Genomic DNA, 26,333 nt, shown 5'->3' with positions numbered 1-26,333 from the left:
AGAAGAAGAGAGATAACATATCCTTTCATTCTGTGTGTTATCTATAGGATGGGAGATTGGTCTTGCCAGAAGACCTGGAAGTTAGGGTATCTGAATAGGTTCAAAGGAGTATCAGAGTGTCCAAGCGCACCGAGCGGAGTGGTCAGCGACAGGTGATCGTTACTACTGGAACAAGAAACAAGAATACAAAGTACAAATGGGTTGTCAGACTGGATCATTTTTCATGATACATGCAAGATGTACAAAACAGATAGAAGGAAAGAAAGCAAGAGAGGAACAACGAGAGAGATATCAACAGTCCTTGGACTAGAGTGCTAGTACATTACGCATATTTCGGATCTCATATCTGCGCGCGAGGTTGACTTATGGTTTCGGTTTAATCGAGATAGCCTCGTGTGATGCACGCGTCACATGAGTCACGTGACTAAGGGATCAACCTAAATATCGGAACGTTGAATGTCACGGTAGAGCAGTCCGAGTAAGAGATGCTCATGAAAGTTGAATTACACAGATAGAGTCGAAACGAACGAGCATCACACCTACATGATAGATCAGCAGCGCAAGATGACCTCCCGACTAGCGCCCAGACTACTAGCCTCTGCATCACAGCTCCTATCATGCTCCAAAATCAGACCCATGCCACTAATCCGACATCAATGTCGAAATCGATATCAATCCACCGTGTCCACCCCAGACTCCTATAAGATCAACGGTCTCACCTATCCTAAAGATACATATTCCAATATCCCTTCATCGATCCTAGACAAGCTAGATCGCAACCTACATCTCCTACCTTCTCATCCCATATCAATTCTACGTCAGATTGTCGAAGATCATTTCGCAAGCTATACCCCACTAGTACCTTCCTCAGCAGTCGTATCGGTCCATCAGAATTTCGATGAACTTGGTTTCCCACCTGATCATCCTGGACGAAGTCTCACGGACAGCTACTATATAAACAACGAGTACATGTTGAGAACGCATACTTCAGCGCATGAAGTTGAAAGTTATAAAAAAGGATTAGATAAATGGTTATTATCTGCTGATGTCTATCGTCGAGATGAAATTGATTCCAGTCATTATCCAGTATTTCATCAGATGGAAGGTACTCATATATGGCAGAACGACGACCTACATACTCTCCCTGCACTAAATGCAGAACTAGAAGAAAGGTTGAAAGAGTGTAATATCCTTATAGAAGATGAAACGACAATATCACCTTCTAATCCTTATCAACCTCATCATGATCCCATACATGCCGAACAAATTACGAAACACTTGAAACACTCTTTAAATTCTTTGATATTTAGATTATTCGGTCATCATGCCTCTAAAGCAGGTGCCGAGCCATTGAGAGTCAGGTGGATAGAAGCTTATTTCCCATTTACAACGCCGAGTTATGAGGTTGAGGTGTACTGGAATGGTCAGTGGTTGGAATTGTTGGGTTGTGGAGTGGTCATGCAGAAAACATTGGATCTATCAGGTGAGTTGGTTAATCCTCATCATCACTCCAAAACACTTCTGCACAATGGCACAATACACATTCCAACATGCCCAATGCTCAAAAATAAATTACTCCATGAAGAAACTTACTAATTCTGTTCGTTTTATGTCAAATCTAGGCGTCTCAAACAAATCCGGCTGGGCATTCGGACTGGGTCTCGAGCGACTTTCGATGGTCTTATTCTCCATACCTGACATCCGACTATTCTGGACTTCCGACCCACGATTCTCAACTCAGTTTAAGCAAGGGGAAATATCAACTTTCCAACCTTATAGTAAATATCCACCATGTTATAAAGATATGTCATTCTGGTTACCAACTTCCGTGGATGCCTCAGCGAAAGAGCACGGTGCAGCTGCAGCCGGTGGGAAATTACCTCCAGGTGGACCAGGAGGAGGAGAAGGGAGAAAGAAGACTTTCCATGAGAATGATTATTGTGAGATTGTTAGGGATGTAGCTGGAGATTTGATTGAGAGTGTAACTTTGGTGAGTGTCTCGGTAAAATATGATTCTTCTTTAGGCATCAAATGACAAAGGGCCGAAAACGGATGTGTTCTGTATCTTGAGAATATGATCGCTGACGATGTCATCTCATGTATGCTACTTCCAGATCGACGAGTTTACCCATCCCAAGACCAAACGAAAGAGTAAATGTTATAGATTAAATTACCGACACATGGATCGAAATTTATCAAACGAAGAAGTCAACGAATTACAGGAACAGGTACAAAAGAGGGTAGTTCAGGAGATGGGTATCGAAACGAGGTGAGATGATTAGATACACCTGTACATATACCTACTGCTTTATGTAACAAGTAACAATGCACCACTTACTTGCCTGTACTCGAATACATTTGAGAGATCACGAGCTCCCAGCAATTACTCACTGTAGCAGATACGGAGAGAATCGTTTGATGAGTATACCTAAGAGCGATTGCACGTGTTTAATCCATCTTGCATATTCTTTTTGTAAATTTGTATTTTGTACTTTGTATAGAAATAGTAAAAACGTAAAACGTATCAAATTGAACAATGTTGAAAATCTAAGATGAAATTGAAATTGAAATTGAATAATTACTACACTTTATATATGAGATGGATGAGGAAGAGGAGAAATTCTTTCTTGATTTTTATCCCGAAAATTAGGAAAATGTATGAACAATCATGATGAAGATGATACCTGAAAAATGAAAGAGAAAGAGGAAAAAACACAAATCACATTTATTTCTAAAAGAGATGAAATCGATCTTGGGTTGGGAAACGATGCTTTTGATACGATATTGAGTTTTGGTGTTATTGTGGAAAATTCGAGATCCGTAAAAAAGGTATAATACCTCTATGCCGCTTTTCATCCTCTTTTGCAGCTTAATAATTCTCTTTTCAATCACAATCCACTTGTCACTTATGAGGCAGGTGCAGGAGGTACTTCACCAACTACCGGACCTTCAGCTTCGTTTTGTGAGATATCACCCAAATTGTGGAAATCTATCATATCGTACAAATTAGAAGATCAGCTATACATCCCACGGAAGGCTAAGCGACCGACAGCTGACACTCACCCAAGATCTCAGAATACATCATGACCTTCCAGGTATCCACAGGCAGATCAGCATCGTTGAACGACCAATCGAACACTTCGGCGGCGGTAGGTTCATCGGTTGGATCATGGTATGGAGCGAGGTATTCATGAGCTAAACCCTCGGCAGCTGAAATACGTGTTCGAGGGTCGAATACAAGCATCTTTTCTAATAGGTCGAGAGAGAGGGGATCGGCATTGGGGAATTTGGTAGCGAATGGTACTTTTTCTCTCTTTGGTAAGGATTGTACGAATCGGAGAGTCTAAAATGATAAAAGGTATTATCAGTTGAAAGAGAATCCACGCTCGTCATGGATAGAACTCACGTTCTCAGAGGCGATAGTTTGGATAACATCGTCAGGAGGGGTACCAAGTAATTCGGTGATGATGGAGAATTGGTTGACATCTAAGCACAAGAAGCTGGTGAGTTCGGGAAATCAACACTATTTATCCAGCTGGATGCACTGACGATCTTTTCCAGGGAACAATGGTTTTCCTTCCAACATCTCAGCAAAGATACAACCCGTACTCCAGATATCGACTATTCAACGAAGACAAAATCAGCTGACAATTCATCTATCTCGTCTATCGACTTCTTCCAACTCACCAGCCACATCATACTTTTGCCATGTCAACATGATCTCTGGTGCTCTGTAGTATCGAGTCGATACGTAACCTGTCATTTGGGGATCTTGGATACGGGCGAGACCGAAATCACAGATCTGCGCACAAGATGGGTTGTCAGAAGACTGACCTTACACTATAGGATGGAGAATGGTATTATATCTATAGGGTTTGTGGAGCTCACCTTCAAATCACAGTTCTCATTGACAAGGATATTCGAAGGTTTCAAATCTCTGTGAACTACACCAGCCGAATGAACGTATTTCAGACCACGGAGGATCTGGTATAAGAAGTATTGGATGAATTGCTTTTCGAGCGGTCGAGAAGTGAGTAATCGATGTAAATCGGTACCAAGGAGTTCGGTGACGAAGTAGCTGCAAGTGAGTTGTCAGTTTAATGGTTCATCGGGTGAACGCAGTAAAGAAATCAATTTGAACTTACATGTCTTCGAGAGGGGAGATAAAGATATCACTCAATGAGATGATCTGGGCAGGAGCACGACATATCAGTATATGAGTATATAGGTGCATTTCAATGAAGGATGTTAGGGGCTATGGCAAGGAGGGTGAATGTTTGATGAGATAGATCGACTCACGTTCTCATGTCTCAAATGTTTGAGCAATTTCAATTCTCTATAAGTCCTCTTACTCAAGACGGGCGTAGAGAAGGGCTTCATGATTTTCTTGATGGCCACTGAAGTACCTGAGAGTTGATCTTTTGCGGAACTGTAAACGCGTGTATCATGGAGTTTGTGGTGAATTATGGTAAAAGATGGATAAGCATTTACTCTGATTTCACTATCAGAATATTCAGCTCACCAGACAAGACCGAAAGCACCCATACCGACAGGTTGTAAGTCGACATAACGAGTGGTAACTTCGAATACCTATATGTTTGCCACTATATCAGCTTCTTACACTAACTCACGTCACACCGGCATTTAACGACGTAACCATTCATGCACCACGCATAACATGAAATGATACTGATGAGGATGCGAATGAGGATGAGGGTGAGAATGGGTTTACTTACAGTACCGAAGATGGATAATTTAACGAAATCGGCCATCGTGTAACGTTATTTCTTCTATGCGATTTCTGCAAACCGGTAAAGGTGGGATATGAGAAACGGGAAATCGTTGATGATATGGATAAGGTGATGAATGTGAAGAAACGAAATCAGCTCAACTATCAAGAACAACAGAGGTGTTGAGATGGGGTATAATGTAGGTAGATACGCACCTATGTATGAGACGTAAGGAAGGTTTGATTGATTGATGGAAAAAAACGGGAGTAAAGCGGGATAACCACAATCACCTAGGACTAATTGTACTTCTAAAAGGGGATTGGAAGCTATTCTATGAATTGTCAATCCTTGGATATCCTGCTTGATATCTTATCCAGATTCTATACGTGGGAGACGGATGAGAAGGTGATGATGGGACGGGTCGAGCTAAGCTGAGCTGGAATTGAGATTCGATTGGGTTCAAGCGTAAGGGAATGGAATGATTTGGTATGAGTGAATGATCTGTGCCGTAAGATATGTTAGTTTGAGATTGCTCCTATCCTCATCAATTCTGTGTTTCGGTCCAACGAAACGATGGGATGAAAGAGAACAAGAATGATTTATCGAGTTATCAATGTGAAAGTGAGACCAAAGGATCTGATCGTTTGTAGATGAGACAAACAGACAGTCTTGTAAAAAGGAGGTAGGTAGGTGTGTGAAAAAAACAGGCGTGGTAAATGAGTTGACTCACTCGGTACAAGGTAGGACAGATGGGTCTGTGTCTGTTTGAGTGTGGGTGTAACTGTCCAAATGCGATTGCAAGGCGAGATGTGATGGTGACAGTGACAGTGACAGTGCTGTATGATGGTGACGGTGAGATATCACCTACGAGGTGTGGTATTCCAGAGCAGAGTGAATATATTTTTACCCTGAGTTACTTCCTACGAGTACATGCAGTGAGAATATGAACCGAATAACCGTTCCCCTATTAGCAGATACAAGAATCGATTTCCAAGATACGTTTGTATTTCATCCCATTACAAAAAAATCCCCTAATTCCCTAATGGGTCCGAATGGGTTGGTGACTGGTTTCGGCGTTTGAGTTCACTGTGGCACCCATTCTCAATTCTCAATTCTCACCAATTCCGTTTCTTTACTTTTGCAAAAAAGAAAAACACGTCAGTGGCGTATGCGTATCGAGAGGGACCCCGGATGTAGCAAGAGTGACGATCAACATCTTCGTCGATGTCGATGAATGACATGGTGGTCTGCCCAGGACATACTGTAGTGCTAACAGCGGTGGGTTCATGGCCAAGAAGGATCCAGAGTTAGTGGTAATGGAGGAGATTCGATTTCCGGTTGCCACGATCAATATGTGTGTGACTGACTGACCGCTTCTCGTCGTGACGATACGTGACATGCGATGCTAATGCTATAATTATACTGAATGATATTTCTTCCCTACTAACACCTAAACCTCATCTATATTTCTATTCCATACCACCTATACCCGAAGACTACGACTACTGCTCCGGAATGCCACTGTCACTACCTTGTATATGGAATGCCGAGCTGCTCAGCCCTTCTTCCGCTCTTGATGCTTCCAACAGAGGTAATATCTCCCCTTGTTCTTTGTGTCCTAACGATATCCATCCCGCTTTCAGGCCGTTGTTCACTATGGTATCTAGTATACGTTCGATATTCTCGCTCCTGGAGATATACAATGAAAATGATCAGCGATTCTGCAAATTCTTCGACAGTGCCATGCAAGTAATGGTAAGATGTGACCATTCATAAGTCCCAATAATTCTGCCCAGCACTATCAGATGCCAATTTCGATGTCTTACTCCTTACCTTCTTCTATTACAGCAAATACGTTCACTTCTCCTCCATATGATGTGTATAGATTTGGGATAGAGAAGCAATGGACTGAAATCGACTCACCTCTCCCTTATCTCTCCTATACCTTCCCTCCAACCTCCTTCTTTCGTCCCATCCAACTCATCATTCAACCTCTTCACTTCATTCTCCAAATCATTCAACCTATCCTGTACGGCATCACGTCGCTTCTCCTCTTTCCTTGATGACCTATATGATTCTCCTACTATCAGACCTGCTCCAACTAGAAACAAGAACGTTTCGGCGAGAGTGGTAGCGCCATTCTGTATTGCCCTACACACAAGTAGAGACATCAGCTGTAATTCGCCGCTTACAAACTTGGACAACGACAATCTTTATTCGCAGTGTCAACTCACCTAGCATCATTCAAAGGTTTTATCTGACCGGATTCGGCATTTAACAATCCCATTCTCATTCTGGCTTCCGTACGGTGCATCCGCTTAAGTTACTATCAGCAAACTTTCTACCTTCGCTACGAAGTTCGCTAACTCACCTGCGCTAGACCTATACAGATATTCTTGAATGTGTCATGTCTAATATCCCGAACAGTAGTGCAATTAGTCAACCCACACGACATACTTTTGATGAGGTTATTGAAGGTCTTACTGGGCAGCTTGTGATTTTATCGTGTTCGCTATTGGTTTGGCCAAGGTCTATCCAGTACATGTATATCAGTATCAATACTCGAAATGGACGACCTCCACTTGCAAGGTGAAATAACGTACTTTGACAGCTAAGCTGAATATCTTTACTGAGGCCATGCTGAGAGACTAGACAACTAGATGCGCGGGTATATCAAAAGGTAGAGATGGTCTCAAGCAATTGTTCTGAGGTGTATCAATGCTGTTGAATATATCTATGTCGTGTCAACAAACAACATATCATTCGTCATCTCACATTGCATTTCTCTTGGATTCCACTTTTATTTTTTATTTTGGTTGTCTTTGGTTCGTTGTCCGTTGCCGAGGATAATCGTGTCTTCTCGTCACATGTTACATAATCAGCCGCACCAACCACCTCGGTGTAATCCGACATTTACCAAGACCAAGAAGCTAAGACTTTTGTTTACCCTGAGCTAAGAAACGGGGGCCATCTTTACACTCATTACTCAGCTTACACTACTTTGACCATCGGGTGTCAGTGCCCGGTGTATGATATGATACGACGTAGACAATTTCATTTCGACTCTTCTTTTTAATATAGCCTTAGCGTCTAGCATCGCCTTTCCTTCTTCTTCACGTTCATATTCGCCATCGTTACTAGTATACCGAGCACTTACAGGTTAAACAGTCGGTATATAACTCATCACTCGGCGCTGGACGCTCTGAATAACGACCAACGAGTAAGACGAAAAGAACGAAGATTGGATCGGATCGGTTGACCGAGATACGATAATCGACTTGTATAACTTCTGAGAGGCAAAGTCATCGTCAATTCAGCAATATGCCTACGCTAGCTATCCGTCAAGATCCGTCTAGTACAACCACGAGCAATACGTCGACTGAGACTTCTCCTATATATAACACCAATCCTGGGGGGTGAGTGCACCGTCTTGCTATCATATCTTGCGATACAAGATGCATAATCATCTCTCATCTGTATCTCTATCCATTTGACCATCATATCCATGTCGATCATGCAAGCTAAGTCAATGATTCATGTGTTTTGATATAGCGGTTCCACAACCCTCTATTTATTCACATTCCTGATAACCATCCTCGTTCTCGGTCTTATATCTTCCGGTCTATTGATTCGAGCGTACATCCTTCGAAGACGATTTCACAGACGAGTCGAAGAAGCTCTCAGACGTGGAGAGGCTTTACCGCCCGATGCGGCTGCTGCGCTGGGTCTGATACCCCGACGGCCTAACGCGAGGAATAAGAAGGAGAAGAATCATGGGTTGATGCCTACCATGTGGGAGAGTGAGATGTGGAGAGATGATGAGAAAGCTGGTTTGAGGGGTATGTCGGACGAAAGAGATGGAGAAGGTGAAGGTGAGGGGGTGGTAGATAAAGAGGGATGGGATGAATTGACTGTGAGTGGGGATTTATATTACTTCGAGGTGCAGAATGTAAGGGGAGTCTGGGTGTTTGGAGAACATGTTATGGATGATGATTTAGGTAACAGAGGAGAAATTGCTCTTCATTTGATCCTACTCATCGTTGTTCAGTACATTCGATATATACGATAATTGATTTTTGCTATTTTATCTACTTTACGCAAACAGCCCCTCTCGATCCTGCATTACACGACCTCCGATCCCACCCTCCCACCTGCCATCCAACCACCTATCAACATGCCGCCACCGCTCACACCCGGAAGTTACTTCAGATCACTATGGTCCACTCGAGGCTTGACCACTATCACGACCACCACCAACACATCACAAAGACCGGGTCTGACGCATCGACCAACCTCGATGTTGATACCCACGCAGAAACCTGTGTTCAGCGTACCGGACGTAGGGGAGGATGTAATGGTGGGAGTGATGATCGCCATGCCATGTCAGGGAGCTATGGAAGACAGATGGAACATCACGAAAATTCACGATGAGGATGGGGATGAGACGGGGAGGGAGTTGCCTGATGTTTGTTTGGGTGTGTTGGGAACTAGATTGAAAGAATAGTATGGGATTTACAGTTTGCGGTTTCATTTGTATGCTTAGGCTTAGAAGTGTCAGTTTGTGGCTCGAGATAAAGCAATCAGCCTGGGTGATCAGATCTATTGTGGGTGGTCACTCAAAACAAACAGGTGTAGAGATCCAGTATGAAGTAGATCTTATATGCATTGTATGTATATGTAGGTGTAGATGTAGAACGTAGATGCATCTGGGTTTCAAGGAGGCGAACATACTTATGCAACGGGTATCCGTCCACTTGGGTCTTATTTTCAGGAACAACTCACGGGTGATTTATTTCAAAGGGGTCCAGGGACAAGGGACAAGGGGAAAAGGAAAAAGGATCCCTTTGTGTGGTATATTGTGTGTGTGTGTGTGTGGTGTGCTGCGGTGTACGAGTATGTTTTATCTTAAGTTATCCGCGGTTCCCCTCCTCTTTTGTCTTTTTGGAAGCACGGCGTCTAATCATGACAATTTACTTGGTACTCGGTACAACACCACCACCACAGGGTAGCTTTCATGATCGGTCTGTCTTGTCTTAATTAGACAATGGAATTGCATTCATATCGTAGATTCTGAATTATGATTTTCTGATCTTGCGCCATCTACATCTTGTCTCGATCATATTGACTTGAATGGACCAAATCAGAGCTAACAGAAACAAAGTGGTTAGCTAGTGATTTTGGGCATCTCAGCGACAACAAGGGATCAACCTTTTGATGGACGAGTATAGAGCTTAGATCATAGAATTAGAAACTAGAACATATTATATAGAACATAGAACATAGAATATAGAACATAGAACATAGACACACCCCGGTATATTTGGTACACGATACACGGATAGATGGGAATATAGGATGTATAAATATCATTATTCTTATCTGGGTAGTTTCGATCATATAAGAAGGAAAGGCTTTTTCACTTTAAGGAATGTAATCTGGTGTGAGTGGTAGTAGAATCACCTACTTCGCCTCTCATTCCATTTGGTATACTGATGTATCATGTTTTTTCAACCACCGATGTTAGGTATACTTGTATTTCTAGGTGTCACGACATTGTTTTATTGGAGCGGGTATGATCTGACGCAGATAGGTGTTGACGTGAGTCGATCTCTCATTTCTCTGTCATATCATGTTATCATCCTTTATTATCCTTGAATCACAATACTTATGCAAACCCGCTCCTCAACCATACATAGTCTCAACACCTCAATCTCGAAATCATCTACGACTATCACTCAGATACAAATACAGTTACAAGGCCTCAGACCAGATGTCACGGTGAAGGTAGGATCGTAGGTGGGGTACCGGGTTTTTACGTCTTTGATAAGATCTGGTATAAATCTGGGGAGTTCTGTGAGTGAATTCAACGTGCTATTCTGCTCGAGTCAAGAAATCCAAAGGAATAATCTCATCGTCACAACCATTTTGAGTGTCCGAGGTCTGACTGACTGCCTTGACGTTAACTTAGATATCTTTACGGATCAACCTGATCAAATCACCTTACCACCCTTGACCGCTATATCGAGTGGGTCAAACCCTATACATATCAGACCTTCATCTGAATCGCCTGTTCATCATTCAAGTAAACAACGTAAGCCTCATAAACAGCGGAACGAGGTCATGAGATGTTATTTGGATGAGACCAGTGAGTATCCCTGTTTTTGTTCGAAGAAAAATCTTGATAAATCACATTTACCTAATTGCTGTGATCGTGATAACAGTATGGATGAACATTGGTGTTTCATCATTTTCTGCACCTCTTGATGATCCATTGGATCCATTGGATCCTTTGATAGAGAAAGACGGTCTGAGTCGAAGATCAAGAATAGCCAGACGGTTCAATTGGGAATTTCACCATTATCATTTCCTTGCTGAATCGTTATTAGGAGGATTAGCATCTTTGGATATCACTCGTCATGGACACGGACCCGCATCGATACTACAAGAAGAGAAGAACGTTGATCTACAACAATTGTTACATGATGATATCGGATATCAGTATGGGTATGATGTAGATCGAGAGATGATCGATAGCCAGTGGTTGGTCGTTCCGTGGGAAGAAGAGTGGAAAGATCAATATGGATTAAATGAACCTATAGTCAGTGGACTGTTCCATAATCGTAAGTCGTTTCGATCGCATCGTATTGCAAAGTTGCAGATGTACTGAATTGTAGGATGGATTGTCAGACTTTGTTGATAGTCGAAAATGGAACGAGACCACATTTGACGGTAACTGGATAGGCTTTGAGAGATGTGAGTTCACCTTGATACCTCAGTTTACGAAACCAAGGTTGATGCTATGTATAGTGGTCATAGTCGATCGGTGGTCTTCGCAAATGCACAACCCCCAAGCTATTCAATGGAATAAAATGGCTCTGGATATATTCAATCTGCTCCCTTCCACTTCCTCATCTTCGTCAGAAGTCGATTCTATATTCTCACCTTATCGAGTTAAGTTCCTGAATTATATGGATATCCAAAGTCTTCATCGATCAAAAGCAAGAACGGCTCTTCATCATATACCCAAGATCGTGTATGTGGATAGACAATCATCCTCTCGAACTTTGTTACCGGATGATCACGAGGGGCTGTTGGAGGTGTTGGATCAGTTAACGAAGAAAGGTGTGGCAAGATGCGTGGTGGGTAAACTGGAGGAGATGAATTATAAGGATCAGATCAGGTTGTTCGCTGATGCCGATGTGAGTTTATGCTCTGCCTTTACTAAGATGGAGACTGAATTGATCGATGTTGACGATGGGTTTTGGATAGATTATTATCGGTGTACATGGGAATGGATTGACTCATCAGATGTGGATGGCTCCAGGGGGAATAGTCATCGAAGTTAGTGTGACCCTTTTTCTGATCTTCAATTAATGATGGACAGAAAGCTAAGAATCAATATTTCCCTGAAACAGATATTCCCTCCAGGAGTCTTTTTGAGAGATTATCAGCTGATAGCTCAAGTAGTAGGACACGAACATATAGCTATCGTGAGTTATATTCTTTCCCATGATGTCCTATTGCACATGTAGATAATCAAGGCTGATTAGAGTACCCTTCTGTGACAGCTGAATAGCCGGATATACACCAGACAAGAATGGGAGAACGAACCTGGTAAATTACTAGCATCTCATCCGAACGAAGCGAATGATCGGAATATCACTGTGAGTATGCTTCACTCCTATGATCTGTACTGTGGGTAACTGGAGCGGAGCTGACACCATGAATCCTTTCTCTGTTTTCAGTTAAGTCAAGGATTCATAGAAGATCTGTTGTACCTCAAATTAACGAATTATCAAGTTGATGTTGCATCATAGTGATTGTGAAATCTCGGGGCCACATACTGTACTTGGCATATTATCATATCATCGATATTGTATGAGATGCATGGTGACTGTATTTTTTTCACTGATAAGCTGATGCGCAGATCTGAGAAGAATCTGAGGATTTCAGACACGTGAAACGTTGATGGTGATGGTGGTCCATATTAGATCGCAAGGACCCCCACTCTGTTCGTTGTTCATAGTCAAACTGAACACAGACCTGATGAAACACAAACACATACACATACACACGGGTTGAATCCAAAGGTCAAACGGGCATAGGTCCATAGTCACACCAATGGCGTTGACCATGCCTATGCATATGGAGTTATTGTCAGATACTGTCTACCTCTGCAACCCCTTTCTCATCTTGACTCACACAAGTTGATACAGAGAACATCACTGCTTACCACCCCATGCTACGATGCCTTGGTCAACTTGGGTAAACCCACAGTCGAGTGGCGGAAGTTGGGAGAAGTTCAAGTCAAAGCGGAGGAACACCAATGTACTTATCATATCGGGTGAGTCACAATCTTCCTAATAACTATGCCAAGATGCTCGGTATGACCTATATATGTATGAGCTAACGATATGTACCTCTGATGAACGGAATGGGATGAATAGGTTGTATATTTCTTTTCTTGATATCAACATATCTGTACGCACCAGGAATATTTCAATTTGACCGAAATGTAAGTCGACTTCTTAACATGAACTTGATCAGCCAATGACACCCCCCATCGGTTTCATTACCTATTCTAGGTGGTAAATGAGATAAAATTAGATGAACCTACGCAGGTGGTAGGTGGTCTACCTGGCTTTTACGTCTTTGAAGAGTTGTGGTATAGGAATGGTACTTTTTGTGAGTGATACACCCTCCCACACCCGGTATCGTAAACCGACTGGATACATAACTGTAATTTCTGGTATCTAGATGCTTTCCGTGAAAATGTGACGGACGTACCCCTCCCAGATAAAGATAAGATCATATCAGGACCTCATGATATCATAAGTCAGCCTTTATCGGCTCAAGAGGAACTTATGAACGGCGAAATTGGGCAGATTCGATACTTCAATGGTCAAATCAGCAAGTCCTCCTCCCTGAGTGTAACATCATCTCTAGATCCTAGATATTAGAAGCTCAACTGACAATGATGATCAATCCAGTATTCCTGAATGACGGTGCGGATCAATGGAAGTGGTCATACCTCAATTGGTTCTACCATCTAGCTGCAGAAGCTTTAATGGGCGGTATCGCTTCTCTCGCACTATCAGATGACATGTTGGAGGAAGATTCACCACGATTGATGATTCCGTGGGAAGGGAGTTGGAAAGATGGTTATGGGATAAACGAAGGTATGATCAGAGCAATCTTCGGGAACGATCTGGTAGAGAAAGATCAGTGGGAGCAGTGGAGTGTTTCGAGGGATTGGATAGGGCGTGAGAAAGGTGAGTGTCGTCAGAGCCCAATCGCTATCTAATCCTTTTCCAGTCATTTACGCGTATCCTCTTACTACCGGAGTTCAGAAATCGACGACTGATCGATGATTTTTCGCTGGATTTGGTTACAGTGGTTATTGTCGATCGATATGCTTCTCACCGACATAATCCAACAGCCAACGAATGGAATAAAATGTCCCTTCCTATCTTCGAAGAATTACCTTCCCCTCCTCCACCATTCTTCGCGCACTACCGACAAAAACTCTTGAGAAACCTTCACCTGTCGCAACCACCAGTTCGTGCGAAGGTAGGAAAAGCTTTGGATGTTATTCCCAAAATCGTTTATCTCGATAGGCAAGAGACGAATCGCAAGCTTAGCGATGGCGATCATACCGGTTTACTAGGGGTATTGAGAAACTTGGAGAAAGATGGGAAAGCTGAAGTGGGGGTACCACATTTATCGGAGATGGGATTCAGAAACCAGGTGAAAGCTATCAAAAGCGCTGATGTGAGCTTTAAACACTTGTCCATCAATTTGAAATCAAATGGGACATACTGATTATACTTGATGATAGATCATTATTGGGATACATGGAAATGGATTGACCCATCAGATGTGGATGCCGGAAGGTGGAATCGTCATTGAGGTGAGTCCCTCGACTAGATCCAAGTGCAGGAGTTGCTCGCTAAATGGGTGTGTCAGTAGCTTTTCATCCCAGATTCGTTCTTAAGAGATTATCAAGTCTTGAGCCAAGCTTTGGGTCATCGTCATTTCGCTATAGTTAGTATCCTTTTTAATCCTGGTTCGCTTGAGGAGCTTATCTTATGGTTATAGTGGAACGATCGTATACTTTCGCCTTCCGAATGGGAGACCATCGATGGACAATTGAACCCTACGATCATGCATAATGGGACGCTGATACCTGTGAGTACGAGCGATCCATCGATCCATGCGATTATACAGCGTCAGCAGGGGACTGTCTAAAGATATATCGCTACCACTTTGCTGATAAATCTGTCACATGTGTATAGTTGAATACATCTTGCATTCAGACGTTGTTAGAAAACCTGCTCGTAGGGATGAATTAGCTCCTACAACTCACTCCTTCCACTCTCTTTATCCAACATCACTCACCTATCTTGTAAATCTCATTACACTTAGCTACATACCAACCTTATTTCATTCGTTCTTGCTATAAATGTTATGACGCTTGATCACAAGAGCCATTCTCCCATGCACGTGCGTGACGTTACAGATCCTCGAAAGCTGATCCAGGAACATCCGGCTGCAACATACCTTCAGGGAAAAACGGGACGGGTTCTTTGATCTGATAGGATAAAAAGGCTAGTCAAGGTAATTGAAAGTCGCGTGCGTGCTTTGGAAAAAAAATGTTAGAATTGGAGTTAGGTCACTAGCGTAGCTGTGATGCCATCGAAAATGAGTCTGCAAGTAAAAAGATAGAAGAGGCTCAAGCGAGGTTAGGAATTATCTCTGAATCTCATCTTATCATAACATATTTCAGTTCACTTCTCCTTGTGTGCCCTCTCTTGTACTTATATCGGTTCAAGGTAATTGGACATCCTCCAATCTATAACCATTTAGAAATAGAGACCGTCATACTACAAGAACATAGCTATCTACCATTTTCGAAGTACCGGTCATAAATCAAAAGCTCCAACACCAGCATTAAAATGTCGGATGCAGAGAAATATGGCGATGGAGGGGATACACCCGTACCTCAGCTGAGCGGTGCAGTGACACCCATGGAAGGTAATACTGGTCCTGCGTTGGGTAAAGGTAGTGTGGATGATGAGGTCTTGTTGGCTAAACTGGGGTAAGTCGAGTGATATGTCAAATAACCCATTTTCTCCTCCTTCATATCTGCTCGTCGCATTTACGTGTATATACAAGCCCTCAAGATGGTTGATCCAGGCTAATGTGGTATATGTTGATAGGTATAAATCCGAGTTTATGAGGGAGTTTGGTAATTTAGAAACCTTCAGTTTCGCTATGAGGTGAGTTAGGCTTATCCGACCTCTTCAACTATACCTAGGAATTGCTGATAATGTTTGTTTTGCAGTATCATGGGGTATGTCGAACCGGCTTTAGGAGAAGGAAAGATCGAAATGTAAACTAATTTGCATAATTGGTCGCAGTATGACGGCATCTATCGCTACTACTTTCACCACACCCCTCACGTACGGTGGTGTAGCATCAGTAGTCTGGTGTTGGCTGGCGGGATCTATCAGTGAGTATGCAATGCAGTAAGAATCATCTTGACCTTGCTAATCTGGTTTGGTCATAGTGAACATCAGTTTGGGAGCTTCCATCGCTGAGATTGTCTCTGCCTATCCTACTGCCGGTGGATTGTACACTGTAAGTCATCCCCTCCTTTCTCCTTTTACGACCAGAATCCAATTGACGTACTTGGCGGTATAGGCGTCTGCAGCTTTGGTACCTAGGACCTACAGACCCATGTGAGTTTAACCACATCCCTTATCGTCCTTCGGATCATAAGCTGACGAACCGTTGTTCGCTATCAGTGTCGGTTGGGTAACGGGTTATCTAAATATCTTGGGTCAAGTCGCTGGTGTAGCTTCTACTGAATGGGGTTTATCAGGAGTATGTCCAGCCTATCTATCACCTTCCCAAAACTGAATGAGACGAGAGGAATAAAGAGCTGAATCATATCGTTCACCTTACCCAGATGATCCTTGGTGCTGTGGTAGTATGCAGAGAAACCTACGTTATTGAAGTATGGCATCAATTCTTATTATTCTGTGGTCTGCTCGTGATGCACGGATTACTTAAGTGAGTAGTAAATTCTCAATGAATCCCTTCCTGCTACAGTAGTTCCAGCCATACTAATTCAGTTTTGCACTATCACAGCTCATTGCCTACCGCCGGATTAGCGAGACTCACCCGATATTTCGTATTCATCAATATCGGTTCAGCGTTAATCATCATCATCACCTTGTTGGCTTGCACACCCAGATCCGAGATGCATCCTGGAAGTTATATCTTCACTGAGACCATCAATGGTACAGGTTGGCCTTCGAATGGGTTGGCAGTTCTGATGGGTTTGCTCTCTGTCCAATGGACGATGACGGATTATGATGCTGGTGAGTCGGATTCCAGAGATCCGTGTATACCCTTGCTGACTACGATATTTCCACATAGCCGCGCATATTAGTGAGGAAGTTCACAGAGCAGCTATCGCAGCTCCTGTGGCTATCTTCGTCGCAGTGCTCAACACCGGTGTAAGCGACAGGTTTCTCTAGAAATTCGTTTGATGGTAGTGAATTTTGCTGATTGACAAAACCTCTTGCGTAACTCTTAGGCCATTGGATGGATCCTCAACATCGTACTGTGTGTCACCGCTGGAGACGTATCTGAACTTCCTGGTCCATCTGGAAATGCCTTTTTGGGTATCATGTATTTGAGAATGGGTAAAGCTGGAGCTATGGTTCTTTGGTCATTTGTCTGGTAAGTTACTTCTCTCTTCGTTACTACTGAAACAGCTTTCTCCCATAAGGAACGTTATCTTTTGACAAGCGTGATTGCTGATTTGACGATTTTCTCTAGCCTCATCGCAGCATTCACCGTTCAAACCGCCCTTCAAGCCAACTCTCGAACTGTATTTGCCTTTTCCAGAGACGGGGCATTCCCCGATAGAGGTTTATTCGGCAGGATGAACCAAACTACCAAAACTCCCGTCATCGCCGTTTGGGTCGTAGTGGCTATTAGTGTTTTGATGGGTGTATTGGCTTTTGCAAGTTTGACTGCTGTCAATGCCATCTTCTCGATGGTTAGTCGTTATCCTCTCTCAAAGGTGTGACTTAGGGAGAAAAAAAGTAAGCTGACTTTTGGCATTGTGTGCTGAAATAGTGTGCAGTGGCACTAGATTTGTCATACATCATTCCAGTCATCTGCAGGAGGATCTTTGACGGTCATGAAGAAGTCAATTTCACTCCTGGACCATTCTACATGAGAGGTTGGGGTCTTTACGTCAATACCATCATGTAAGTAATCTTTACTCAAGTCGTTGTACGATGTAATGTAGTTGTATATGTTGACAATGGGTTTACAGGGTCGTATGGACTTTATTCGAAGTTACCATTTTGGCTTTCCCAGCTTCTTGGCCACTTACTTGGGACACTTTCAACTATTCTGTGAGTTGATCACCTCCATCTATTCTTTCTCTTTCTGCCCTACTGTCGTGTTGCTAATTTTGGATCATTACAGGCTCCTATCACCGGAGCAGTCATGGCTCTCTCACTCGTATGGTACTTTGCAGCTGGAAGGAGGTACTACGATGGACCTAAATCCAATTTATCTACCGAACAAAAGGCAGCCATCGAACCTGAACTCTAAGTGGAGTTCAAAAAACCACACCAGAACAAAAGTTTTCAACAAAGCTTTTATCATTCTCGTATAAGGTACAAGGTATGAGTAGGGAGAGAAAGAAAGAAGAATTCATGTTTTCCGGGTCGTTCGTTGTTGTCGTTGTAAATCGTTATCTCATCATAACGATACAAATATCATCATTTATTCAGTTTTTCCGATTATCTTTCGAGCTATAGTACCTAATTATCGTCATCATCTATACCACCTGTCCAGACTAGAATATACCTTCTTAGACAATTAGACTACGCTGGTAGGTATAGATATTAGATTAAATAGATGCATAGCTTCTGTGCGCGATATGGTATCTCCCACATTGTCTCGTGGGGTCACAGCGTACCTGATATAACGCCTGTTAATCCAATGTGATTGGGGATGGGATGATCACTGAAGAACACCATATGATGATCAATCTCGTCCCCTTAACTAGTTGTTCTATGCTGGTACATGAATATTTCTCTAGAATGAATGATGATGCATTGATTCGAACCCCCCTTTACAGATCTACAATTCACCTATTACTTACTTCTACAACTCATCGCACAACAACACTCCTTCCTGCTTCTAATCATCCACACACATACAAATATTTCCATATTACTGTACCACCAAAACCCAAAAATTCCATTCCTTCCAACTACTCTCCTCTATTTTCTAATGTCCTTACCTTTTGTTCGACTTTTCGAATCTAGTCTTTTCAGGTCTAGTTATCGAAACCCTCTTGGTTCTTGATGATGACTTTCATATCACCACCCGCAGCGACAGCCTCGAACGCCTCGGTAGCTTGAGTCAGGGGGAAAGTCTTGGTGAGCAGTTGTTTGAGATCGACAACTCCTCTACTTAACATGTCGAGTGCAGAGGGGAAACACGATGCGGTGTATCGAGTAAGTCCTGAAAGGGTGGAATAAAAGTGGATTAGCATCATGCAGTATAGTCAAGTACTAATCAACTTACCCATGACGTTGATTTCTTTATTTGAGACAGCAAGAGTTGGGAAGTTGTTGGTTTGAATATGACTCAATCCTACAGCGAGGTCTTTCGTCCGACAATAACAAGGTGATTAGCTGTCTGAAATGCTGATGACGAAGAGAGGTAGAGTCATACTCACAAGTACCACCCTGTTTAGCAATAGCTATACCCAACAACATACAATCTTCCGCACCAGTAGCTTCCACAACTCTATCTACACCTTCTTCCTCTAACAGACCTGCCTTTTCCGCAAACTCAGCAGCGATCTTCTTGGCTTGTTCCCATTTTCTATCACCTAAAGTCTCCTCGTGATCTTCGTGATCGTTGATCTCCCCATCACCGATCCCAGCACCTGAACCATCTTCGGCCAGCTTGTGCGCTAGACCATTACCGTTAGGTTGGTTGTTGAGGGATTCGGTGGGTAGGTCGCCGATGAGGAACACATGGTCGATAATTGGTTTGCCAGTTAGAGGGGAGATGTATTTCTTGGCGAACTCGACTCGATCGGGGTTGTTGTCGAATGCAATAATCTTACGGGCAGAGTAGGCGTGGGCGACAGCTGCAGTGATCAAACCGATGGGTCCACAACCGCTATAAGTGGAAAATACACAGGTAAGTCTATCAAAAAACCCGTTATGAAGTATTGAGTGAGAAAGCAGACTCACAAAATGGCAAGTGTTTTGTGGGGCCTGAGATCAACTCGTTTACCAATTTGTACACCGACCTATATGTATATATGTATCAGCATTTCAAGAACGATATTTCACCTATACAGAAGGTAGTTACGGATGTTGGGCAGGGATCGAACTCACAGCAAGAGGTTGGATACACCCAGCTTCATCCCATGATACGTGATCAGGGATATGAGGAGCCATATCGGCTGGTAGTGTGAAGTACCTAGATAGAGATCCAACTGATCCAGGTGCACCGCAATACCTCATATCTACCAAACAGAACCACATGATCAGCCTGCTTGCCCAGCCAAAGAGAAGGTATGGAGGTACAGCCAGACTTACCAAGACAGATATTGACTCTTCCTTCTTTACAGTTTATACATCTTCGACAAGGAAGTCCAGGTTCGACTATACGTGTATTTCACCACCAGTCAGTTTCAGAATGCTGCTTGTTGGATGGATGACTGTAACTTACTGGCAACTCTATCTCCAATTTTATGCGATTTCACCAAATCACCCACAGCGATGACTTCACCTGAAGATTCGTGACCCATTACAATTGGGTATTTCACTGGTCTACCGCCTACTCCACCTGCAAGGTAGTTATGCAGATCGGAACCGCAGATACGTATAGAACGCAAAGAAAGTATGTTAGCTTAAATCGCATGTGGTCCAGGCTAAGTGAGATGGCATATAGGAATAAAAGGAGATAATACTCATCTGTTGAGATGACCTTGACCAATACTCCATCAGGTTGCAAGATTGGTAAATCATTAGGTCTAACTACGATCTTCCTCTTGGCTACCAAGTTACAGGAGTGATTGGGAGGGAGGTTCAAAGAGGTCACTTGAGGTGGTTGGACTTTGTTTAGGAAATGGAATTCGGCCATTGTGAAGTGATTGGGTGCCAGATGGTAAAGTTGTTGAAGGGTCAAGGTTGTTTCTACGATAGGTAGATATAGATACATCAATTAGAGCGATCCGATCTCCTTCGCATCCTTATATACCTCCCTCCCTTCCTTCCTACCTACCCAGGCAAATTCCAAGCAGACCAAGGCTAGAACCCATCGACAGTCCGAAGACCCTCCCAACTTGATCTCGGGCCGAATTAACCGACCATCATCCATCCTTAACCCGAAACCGGTTCGGTAATGACCGACAAACCTCTTCATCTTATACGGTCCATTGCTTTGCTTGGCTGCGTATCATAAGCCATAGGCAAGCATGACTTCGTGGTATCAATTCGTAACAACGTATACATGCAAAGAAGAAAACGAGGACAAAAATCTAAGTGATAACTTTTGGTATTTCAAACAATACAAAATCGTAATATTCAGCTTCCATCACGCTCGCCCATTCACCTCCTACGTCCTCGCTGCCCGCTGTCGTACCGCCAGATTTAGTCTTCTTGGTCGATGGACCACGAGATGCTGATGCGAGGTAGGTGTAATGATCAGATAAAGATCGGAGTGTCTTGACGGCTGTTTTGGGTTCGGGCTGTGAGGCGAGATCGGGCGTCAGCTTTGGTCACCGTACAGCCGCGAGGAAAGCGATTATATATGGATCCTTCTCATCCACGACGAAATTGTTGGAATCATTCGCTGTTGACTCACCTTCACAATCACACCAGCATAATCCGCCGGTAAACCATATCTCAAGACACTCTCCACGAACAATCGAACAGTCTTGAGATGAGCTAAGATCTGGTACGCTTCTGAGAAGTTTATTCGAGTGAGACGTAAGAGCTCTGTCTATTTTGGTGAAGGGAGAGGATCATCAGCATTGATCTGTAATAGACTAGCATGCACCTCAAAGCAAGTCCGAAGCAAGGGATCACCAATCAGGTTATAGAACAGCTGGATACTTACCCATAATTCTTTCTCTTCTATAGCTAGCTCTGCCAATTCCTTCTTTTGTTTCTCCAAAGCCGAATCGTCCCATTTGAAATCTCGTACTATGAATCTGAGTTACATCATTGTCAGCTACATATAATAGATGGACTAGCTATGTCACAGCTGACGACTTACTTGTTTTCACGACATTTATGTATGAATTCCTCCTTGACCTTCTTGAACACCGTTACAGTCTGGAGGAAATAATCTTCATCCGTAGCGATTCGTCTATAGGGCGTAAATAGTCAGCTCGGTTTGCTCCTTGGGAAAAGGTCAGCTGATGAGACATATAATCAAACAACTCACTGAGAACTTCGAGGTACAACCATATTCGTCAATCTCTCGTATTTATCTGCCCAGTCTTTTTGTAAATTCCTGCACAATCGTATATATCAGCTTTCAAGCATCCCTGACGTGGATGTCGGATGGGTTGAGAGCTGATCACTCACTTTGGTACAGCGACAATCAAAGTCTCCATGAATTCACTATTCTCCACCAAATCGTTCTTGTTTACCACGTCAAGTAAAGAACGTTGTGACAGATTACCCCTAGCCAGTGAACAAGTCAGCAATTCTGGTAAGGAGGTCCAGTATTATATAGCTCACTGTTGTTTACGTTGTAAAGTCGTCAAACTACCTTTAGCTAGGTTGTAAGATTGTGATTTCTGTTTCTGCGTTGAATCTATAGAGTTCATTTCCTGTAAGAATAATGAGAGTGTTAGTGTCAATCTTTGCGATTATAGATGGTCTATATGCGGATTATGATTGTCTGGATTGATCCTGCTCGGCAGGATCATTGTCACGAACAACCGGCATGTATCAGTCGCGTGAGGTATGAAGATTGGGTTGGGTTGGGTTGGATCACATCAACCACAAGTTGAAGAAAGAGGATTGTCTTCCTTTGATCAAGTCCCGTTCAAGCTTAATCCAGATTCAACAACCAACCCTCATCATCCTACCATATATCTCCTTCCACCAAGATTGATCAGTAGCATATGCCACTGTTAAGGATGGCACAGAACACTCACCTTGGTTAAAGCTTCCACAACCTCCAATACCTTTCCACCACTACCCCATCTCCCTTTGTCCCACCTGAACCCACCTCCACCGCCTAACAAGAACTCTTCAGCGGGTCTATCGTTCACTCTGGCGTGCTGGGCGACTTTTGCTGAGTCGTCCGAGACCAGTGAACGGAGTGTATCGAGCAATTTGGAGACGGTCGAGGTGAATTGGGAGTCTAATTTGGGGAGGGCGTCAGATAGGGTAAGGAGGGAGGAAAGCGTTCCGGCCTATTTCACCGAAGGAATCAGTATGATGGTTCTATATCATAGAACATGGGTGTACTTGAGATGGACAGTGAGGGGAACCGCGCCTGAGGCTCGCTGATAGAAGAGGACTGAGGTGTTCAGAGACAACTGGACCTACCTTCAACTCTGGTATCTCCCAAGTAGCCACCTCTACATCTTTCCCAATTGCGTTGCTGACCTCGTTGAGCATCACATTGGGATCACCATCTTTCAGCGGAGTGGCGATGAGCCAGTAAGATAGGTCGGACGGCATCTTGCTGGAGTGATATCGGCTGTAAGGCTCTCGAGTATGTTGACAAGAGGGAGTGATGTAGGCTGATGACGATAGTCACAGTGTCAAATGGATGGCTCGAGGGTAAGCTTAAGCGGTTGAATGGGACATGCTGCGTGCCTGTGTGCATGGTGATGGTCCTGATTAGGCACGTGGACATATACTGCAAGTGCTATTTAACTCCGCTGGGAGTTGGGTTTTCAGGTACGGACAGAAATGCCGCCTGCCGAAGAGAGGTAGGTTGTGGACGTCATGTCATTGTCGTACAATAATAAGTATTGTAAAAGGATGTAAGATCTCATATGGATTGCAGATTCCAGTCCAACTCAAAAGTATAACAGTCAGTGGATACACTCTTCTCGTCGTCATAATCTCGGCATTCGTCCACCTATATTAGATCCCACTCCATCTATGATAGCCTTATGATTCAGAGACTATCCTCATAGACTTCCAACCCAGCTTGTTGTTTGCACTCACCACCACTCGACATGTTCACTCAATCACTGCGCTCCTCCTTCGCCTCGAACCTTCGATTCCTCCCCCGTACCGCTCCCGCTCTTAGTCCGTCTCTCTATAGACCTCACGTATCTCGCACCATACATACGACCGCACGGAGGTTTGCACAGTATGAGCGATTCCCATCTGGATACTCGCCTTCACCTGGTCCCAACGGTCGAGGAGGACCGGATATCTGGCAGTACTTCAAACGAAGACTAGGTGGTGATAGAGCAGTATGGGTATATGGGATAGGTGTGGGTGGTGCTGGTATATATTACGTTACTCAGTAAGCTATTCGTCTCAAGTGATCTTCAGTCTGGTGTGACCTGTTGCTTATATTTTATCCATCATGATAGTCTGGAGAGAGTGCCTGAAACCGGTAGATTGAGATTTATGGATGTTGGTGAAGCTCAAGAAAGAGAGGTGTGTTGAGTCCTGCATCGATCAACACAATCTGGACGATCAGTATACGATACTCCAAGAGAAAAAGGCACCAGCTGATGAGAAATCAATATAACATGATATAGCTCGGTCGTCAAACCCAACTACAAACACTCAGCGAGTATTCTCAGGCTGTCTTACCTCCCAATCATCCTACGACGAAGCGAGTTCGAGCGGTAGCTACTCGTATAATCGAATCATCCGGATTAGGAAGGGTCAAATCGGGTGGTGAGATGGGTGCGGTCGAGGGTAAAGTTCCCAACTTCGGTGGAGGAGAGGACATAGGGGAAATATTATTTGGTAGTGGTGAAGCTGGGCAAGAGGCAAAGGAAGGCAAAGAGACTGAATGGGAGGTGAGTGAAGACACTTCTTCTTTCCCTGTTATACAGCTGTAATGATTAATCATATTGAATGGTACATGGACAGGTCTACGTAATCGATGACAGAAAGACGAAGAACGCATTCGTCCTGCCCGGAGGCAAAATATTCGTTTTCACTGGTATATTACCAGTCTCAGCGAATGATAATGGTCTAGCAACGGTTCTGGGACATGAGGTAGCACATCAGGTGGCTAGACATCCAGCAGAAAGGATGAGTTCGATGAAGGTAAGTTGTCAATGATGGAATAGCACCATTTCCTTTAGTTGACGTATATATGTGTAAAACCAATTAGGTCTTGTTCGCACTGGGTTTCTTACTCGAATCTTTAGGTTTGGATGTTGGTATTACCAGATTACTCCTTACTTTTATGTTACAGTCAGTCGATCCCTCTCTGTCAACCTTCAAGACTGTATGAGCTGACCCGATAATGGGCGACTGCAGATTACCGAATTCAAGGAAGAACGAATCGGAAGCTGACTTCATTGGATTACGATTAATGTCGTGAGTGTTTTCGTTTTTCCATCAATACCGCTTGCCAACTTGATTAGATCCATGGCTAACGTCACTTATCATGTTCAACAGGAAAGCATGTTTCGACCCTAATGAATCTACCAAGTAAGTTTTCTTCGCTCTCTACCCTTACAGCACCTGTTCTATTGCTATCGGCCCCCTTCTCCTTAACCATTCCCGTCCGCTATCAGTACACTCTCTGCAGGGATCAGAATAGGAAGCTCTTCGGCTGATGTTTGGTATCATTCGGTAGGATGTGGCAAAGAATGTCTGAATCTGAAGAAGGACCCGGTCTACCGACCGATTTCTTGTCTACACATCCTGCAAATCAGAAAAGGATAAAGCAATTGGAGAAATGGATGCCTGAGGTAAGTTTATGAATCACGAGGTGGACGGAGCACAGATCACACAATGACGAATACATATTGGATCCCCTGTTTCCGCATTTTCAGGCATTATCAATCAGAGCTGCTAGTCCGTGCGGAGATACTTCGTCATATTACTCTGGATTTTTGGATAGCTTGAATCCCGCCAGTCCATATCATAAAGGTATTTGGTGATGAGACTTTATACTAAAGTGGGGGACTGGGTGCCGCGTGATTTTGCCGAGTTTTCTGGCCCCCCATACAATCATAAAACGAAAACGAGTAGAACGTTCGAATACCAATATAGGGATCCGGTGTAGACTGGCTATAGTATGGATGGTGAGATGATGAGTTGATGAGATGATCGTACGATCCTCATGTGTGCGGCATGGTTGTATTGTATTGTGTTGTCGGAAATGTTATTCGGTTTTATTGTATGAATCAATTTAGCTCATGGCATTGCCGCTCTCTAGGTTGAGTACCTGTACACATAAAACAAATTCTTGATAAGAGCAGTGAGCAATAAAGGAGAGGAGTACGAAAAGCACCTGGATGAGATCATTTGGAAGTATCCTTGAGGTTCAATTGAATAGTAAAGATCCGTGCGTTGTAACCCCGTGTTTTGATGG

The 26,333-nt window shown here is 43.4% G+C and overlaps 11 protein-coding genes across 11 annotated transcripts; 6 read left to right on the top strand and 5 right to left on the bottom strand.

Moving 5' to 3' along the window:
- Nucleotides 1-564: 564 nt before the first annotated feature.
- L199_003152 (phenylalanine-tRNA ligase) lies at nucleotides 565-2,273 on the top strand (the record flags this gene model as incomplete). The annotated part of the gene is made up of 3 exons (XM_064888888.1): nucleotides 565-1,483; nucleotides 1,623-1,990; nucleotides 2,115-2,273. The coding sequence occupies 3 exons, from the start codon at nucleotides 565-567 to the stop codon at nucleotides 2,271-2,273; spliced, it is 1,446 nt and encodes a 481-aa protein (XP_064744960.1).
- Nucleotides 2,274-2,906: 633 nt separating this feature from the next.
- Nucleotides 2,907-4,772, bottom strand: L199_003151 (mitogen-activated protein kinase HOG1; the record flags this gene model as incomplete). Its single annotated transcript, XM_064888887.1, has 10 exons — nucleotides 2,907-2,989; nucleotides 3,064-3,343; nucleotides 3,407-3,486; nucleotides 3,550-3,621; nucleotides 3,688-3,802; nucleotides 3,889-4,078; nucleotides 4,146-4,189; nucleotides 4,300-4,429; nucleotides 4,523-4,590; nucleotides 4,737-4,772. The coding sequence occupies 10 exons, from the start codon at nucleotides 4,770-4,772 to the stop codon at nucleotides 2,907-2,909; spliced, it is 1,098 nt and encodes a 365-aa protein (XP_064744959.1).
- A 1,460-nt stretch (nucleotides 4,773-6,232) lies between these two features.
- On the bottom strand, nucleotides 6,233-7,369 carry L199_003150 (uncharacterized protein; the record flags this gene model as incomplete). The annotated part of the gene is made up of 6 exons (XM_064888886.1): nucleotides 6,233-6,419; nucleotides 6,654-6,881; nucleotides 6,965-7,047; nucleotides 7,102-7,141; nucleotides 7,215-7,261; nucleotides 7,334-7,369. 6 exons carry the CDS (start codon nucleotides 7,367-7,369, stop codon nucleotides 6,233-6,235), a joined length of 621 nt encoding a protein of 206 aa, XP_064744958.1.
- Nucleotides 7,370-8,051: 682 nt separating this feature from the next.
- Nucleotides 8,052-9,234, top strand: L199_003149 (uncharacterized protein; the record flags this gene model as incomplete). The annotated part of the gene is made up of 3 exons (XM_064888885.1): nucleotides 8,052-8,146; nucleotides 8,283-8,643; nucleotides 8,836-9,234. 3 exons carry the CDS (start codon nucleotides 8,052-8,054, stop codon nucleotides 9,232-9,234), a joined length of 855 nt encoding a protein of 284 aa, XP_064744957.1.
- Nucleotides 9,235-10,085: 851 nt separating this feature from the next.
- L199_003148 (uncharacterized protein) lies at nucleotides 10,086-12,547 on the top strand (the record flags this gene model as incomplete). Its single annotated transcript, XM_064888884.1, has 12 exons — nucleotides 10,086-10,170; nucleotides 10,255-10,328; nucleotides 10,427-10,583; nucleotides 10,699-10,875; nucleotides 10,952-11,187; nucleotides 11,269-11,350; nucleotides 11,418-11,483; nucleotides 11,538-11,929; nucleotides 12,000-12,071; nucleotides 12,146-12,220; nucleotides 12,299-12,394; nucleotides 12,476-12,547. The coding sequence occupies 12 exons, from the start codon at nucleotides 10,086-10,088 to the stop codon at nucleotides 12,545-12,547; spliced, it is 1,584 nt and encodes a 527-aa protein (XP_064744956.1).
- Nucleotides 12,548-12,977: 430 nt separating this feature from the next.
- Nucleotides 12,978-15,082, top strand: L199_003147 (uncharacterized protein; the record flags this gene model as incomplete). The annotated part of the gene is made up of 10 exons (XM_064888883.1): nucleotides 12,978-13,074; nucleotides 13,178-13,245; nucleotides 13,316-13,415; nucleotides 13,488-13,631; nucleotides 13,721-14,002; nucleotides 14,125-14,501; nucleotides 14,569-14,640; nucleotides 14,700-14,774; nucleotides 14,829-14,918; nucleotides 15,026-15,082. The coding sequence occupies 10 exons, from the start codon at nucleotides 12,978-12,980 to the stop codon at nucleotides 15,080-15,082; spliced, it is 1,362 nt and encodes a 453-aa protein (XP_064744955.1).
- Nucleotides 15,083-15,685: 603 nt separating this feature from the next.
- On the top strand, nucleotides 15,686-18,368 carry L199_003146 (uncharacterized protein; the record flags this gene model as incomplete). Its single annotated transcript, XM_064888882.1, has 14 exons — nucleotides 15,686-15,828; nucleotides 15,950-16,009; nucleotides 16,151-16,242; nucleotides 16,300-16,370; nucleotides 16,434-16,471; nucleotides 16,538-16,616; nucleotides 16,702-16,805; nucleotides 16,884-17,116; nucleotides 17,175-17,254; nucleotides 17,335-17,480; nucleotides 17,580-17,802; nucleotides 17,883-18,016; nucleotides 18,085-18,166; nucleotides 18,240-18,368. The coding sequence occupies 14 exons, from the start codon at nucleotides 15,686-15,688 to the stop codon at nucleotides 18,366-18,368; spliced, it is 1,614 nt and encodes a 537-aa protein (XP_064744954.1).
- A 733-nt stretch (nucleotides 18,369-19,101) lies between these two features.
- Nucleotides 19,102-20,595, bottom strand: L199_003145 (uncharacterized protein; the record flags this gene model as incomplete). The annotated part of the gene is made up of 7 exons (XM_064888881.1): nucleotides 19,102-19,289; nucleotides 19,353-19,433; nucleotides 19,507-19,958; nucleotides 20,033-20,091; nucleotides 20,180-20,310; nucleotides 20,384-20,449; nucleotides 20,517-20,595. The coding sequence occupies 7 exons, from the start codon at nucleotides 20,593-20,595 to the stop codon at nucleotides 19,102-19,104; spliced, it is 1,056 nt and encodes a 351-aa protein (XP_064744953.1).
- A 29-nt stretch (nucleotides 20,596-20,624) lies between these two features.
- L199_003144 (uncharacterized protein) lies at nucleotides 20,625-20,930 on the bottom strand (the record flags this gene model as incomplete). The annotated part of the gene is made up of 1 exon (XM_064888880.1): nucleotides 20,625-20,930. One exon carries the CDS (start codon nucleotides 20,928-20,930, stop codon nucleotides 20,625-20,627), a length of 306 nt encoding a protein of 101 aa, XP_064744952.1.
- Nucleotides 20,931-21,327: 397 nt separating this feature from the next.
- Nucleotides 21,328-23,491, bottom strand: L199_003143 (uncharacterized protein; the record flags this gene model as incomplete). Its single annotated transcript, XM_064888879.1, has 9 exons — nucleotides 21,328-21,537; nucleotides 21,654-21,791; nucleotides 21,909-22,002; nucleotides 22,068-22,160; nucleotides 22,239-22,307; nucleotides 22,382-22,480; nucleotides 22,538-22,629; nucleotides 22,960-23,220; nucleotides 23,357-23,491. 9 exons carry the CDS (start codon nucleotides 23,489-23,491, stop codon nucleotides 21,328-21,330), a joined length of 1,191 nt encoding a protein of 396 aa, XP_064744951.1.
- Nucleotides 23,492-23,997: 506 nt separating this feature from the next.
- Nucleotides 23,998-25,899, top strand: L199_003142 (uncharacterized protein; the record flags this gene model as incomplete). The annotated part of the gene is made up of 9 exons (XM_064888878.1): nucleotides 23,998-24,293; nucleotides 24,364-24,430; nucleotides 24,535-24,801; nucleotides 24,875-25,054; nucleotides 25,122-25,204; nucleotides 25,271-25,330; nucleotides 25,412-25,444; nucleotides 25,593-25,707; nucleotides 25,792-25,899. 9 exons carry the CDS (start codon nucleotides 23,998-24,000, stop codon nucleotides 25,897-25,899), a joined length of 1,209 nt encoding a protein of 402 aa, XP_064744950.1.
- Nucleotides 25,900-26,333: the final 434 nt, after the last annotated feature.

The sequence above is a fragment of the Kwoniella botswanensis genome, chromosome 1 (genome assembly GCF_036426115.1).
Source record: "Kwoniella botswanensis chromosome 1, complete sequence".
NCBI lineage: Eukaryota > Fungi > Basidiomycota > Tremellomycetes > Tremellales > Cryptococcaceae > Kwoniella > Kwoniella botswanensis.
Note: the sequence above shows the minus strand (reverse complement) of the source record. Positions and strands in the feature narration are given on the sequence as shown.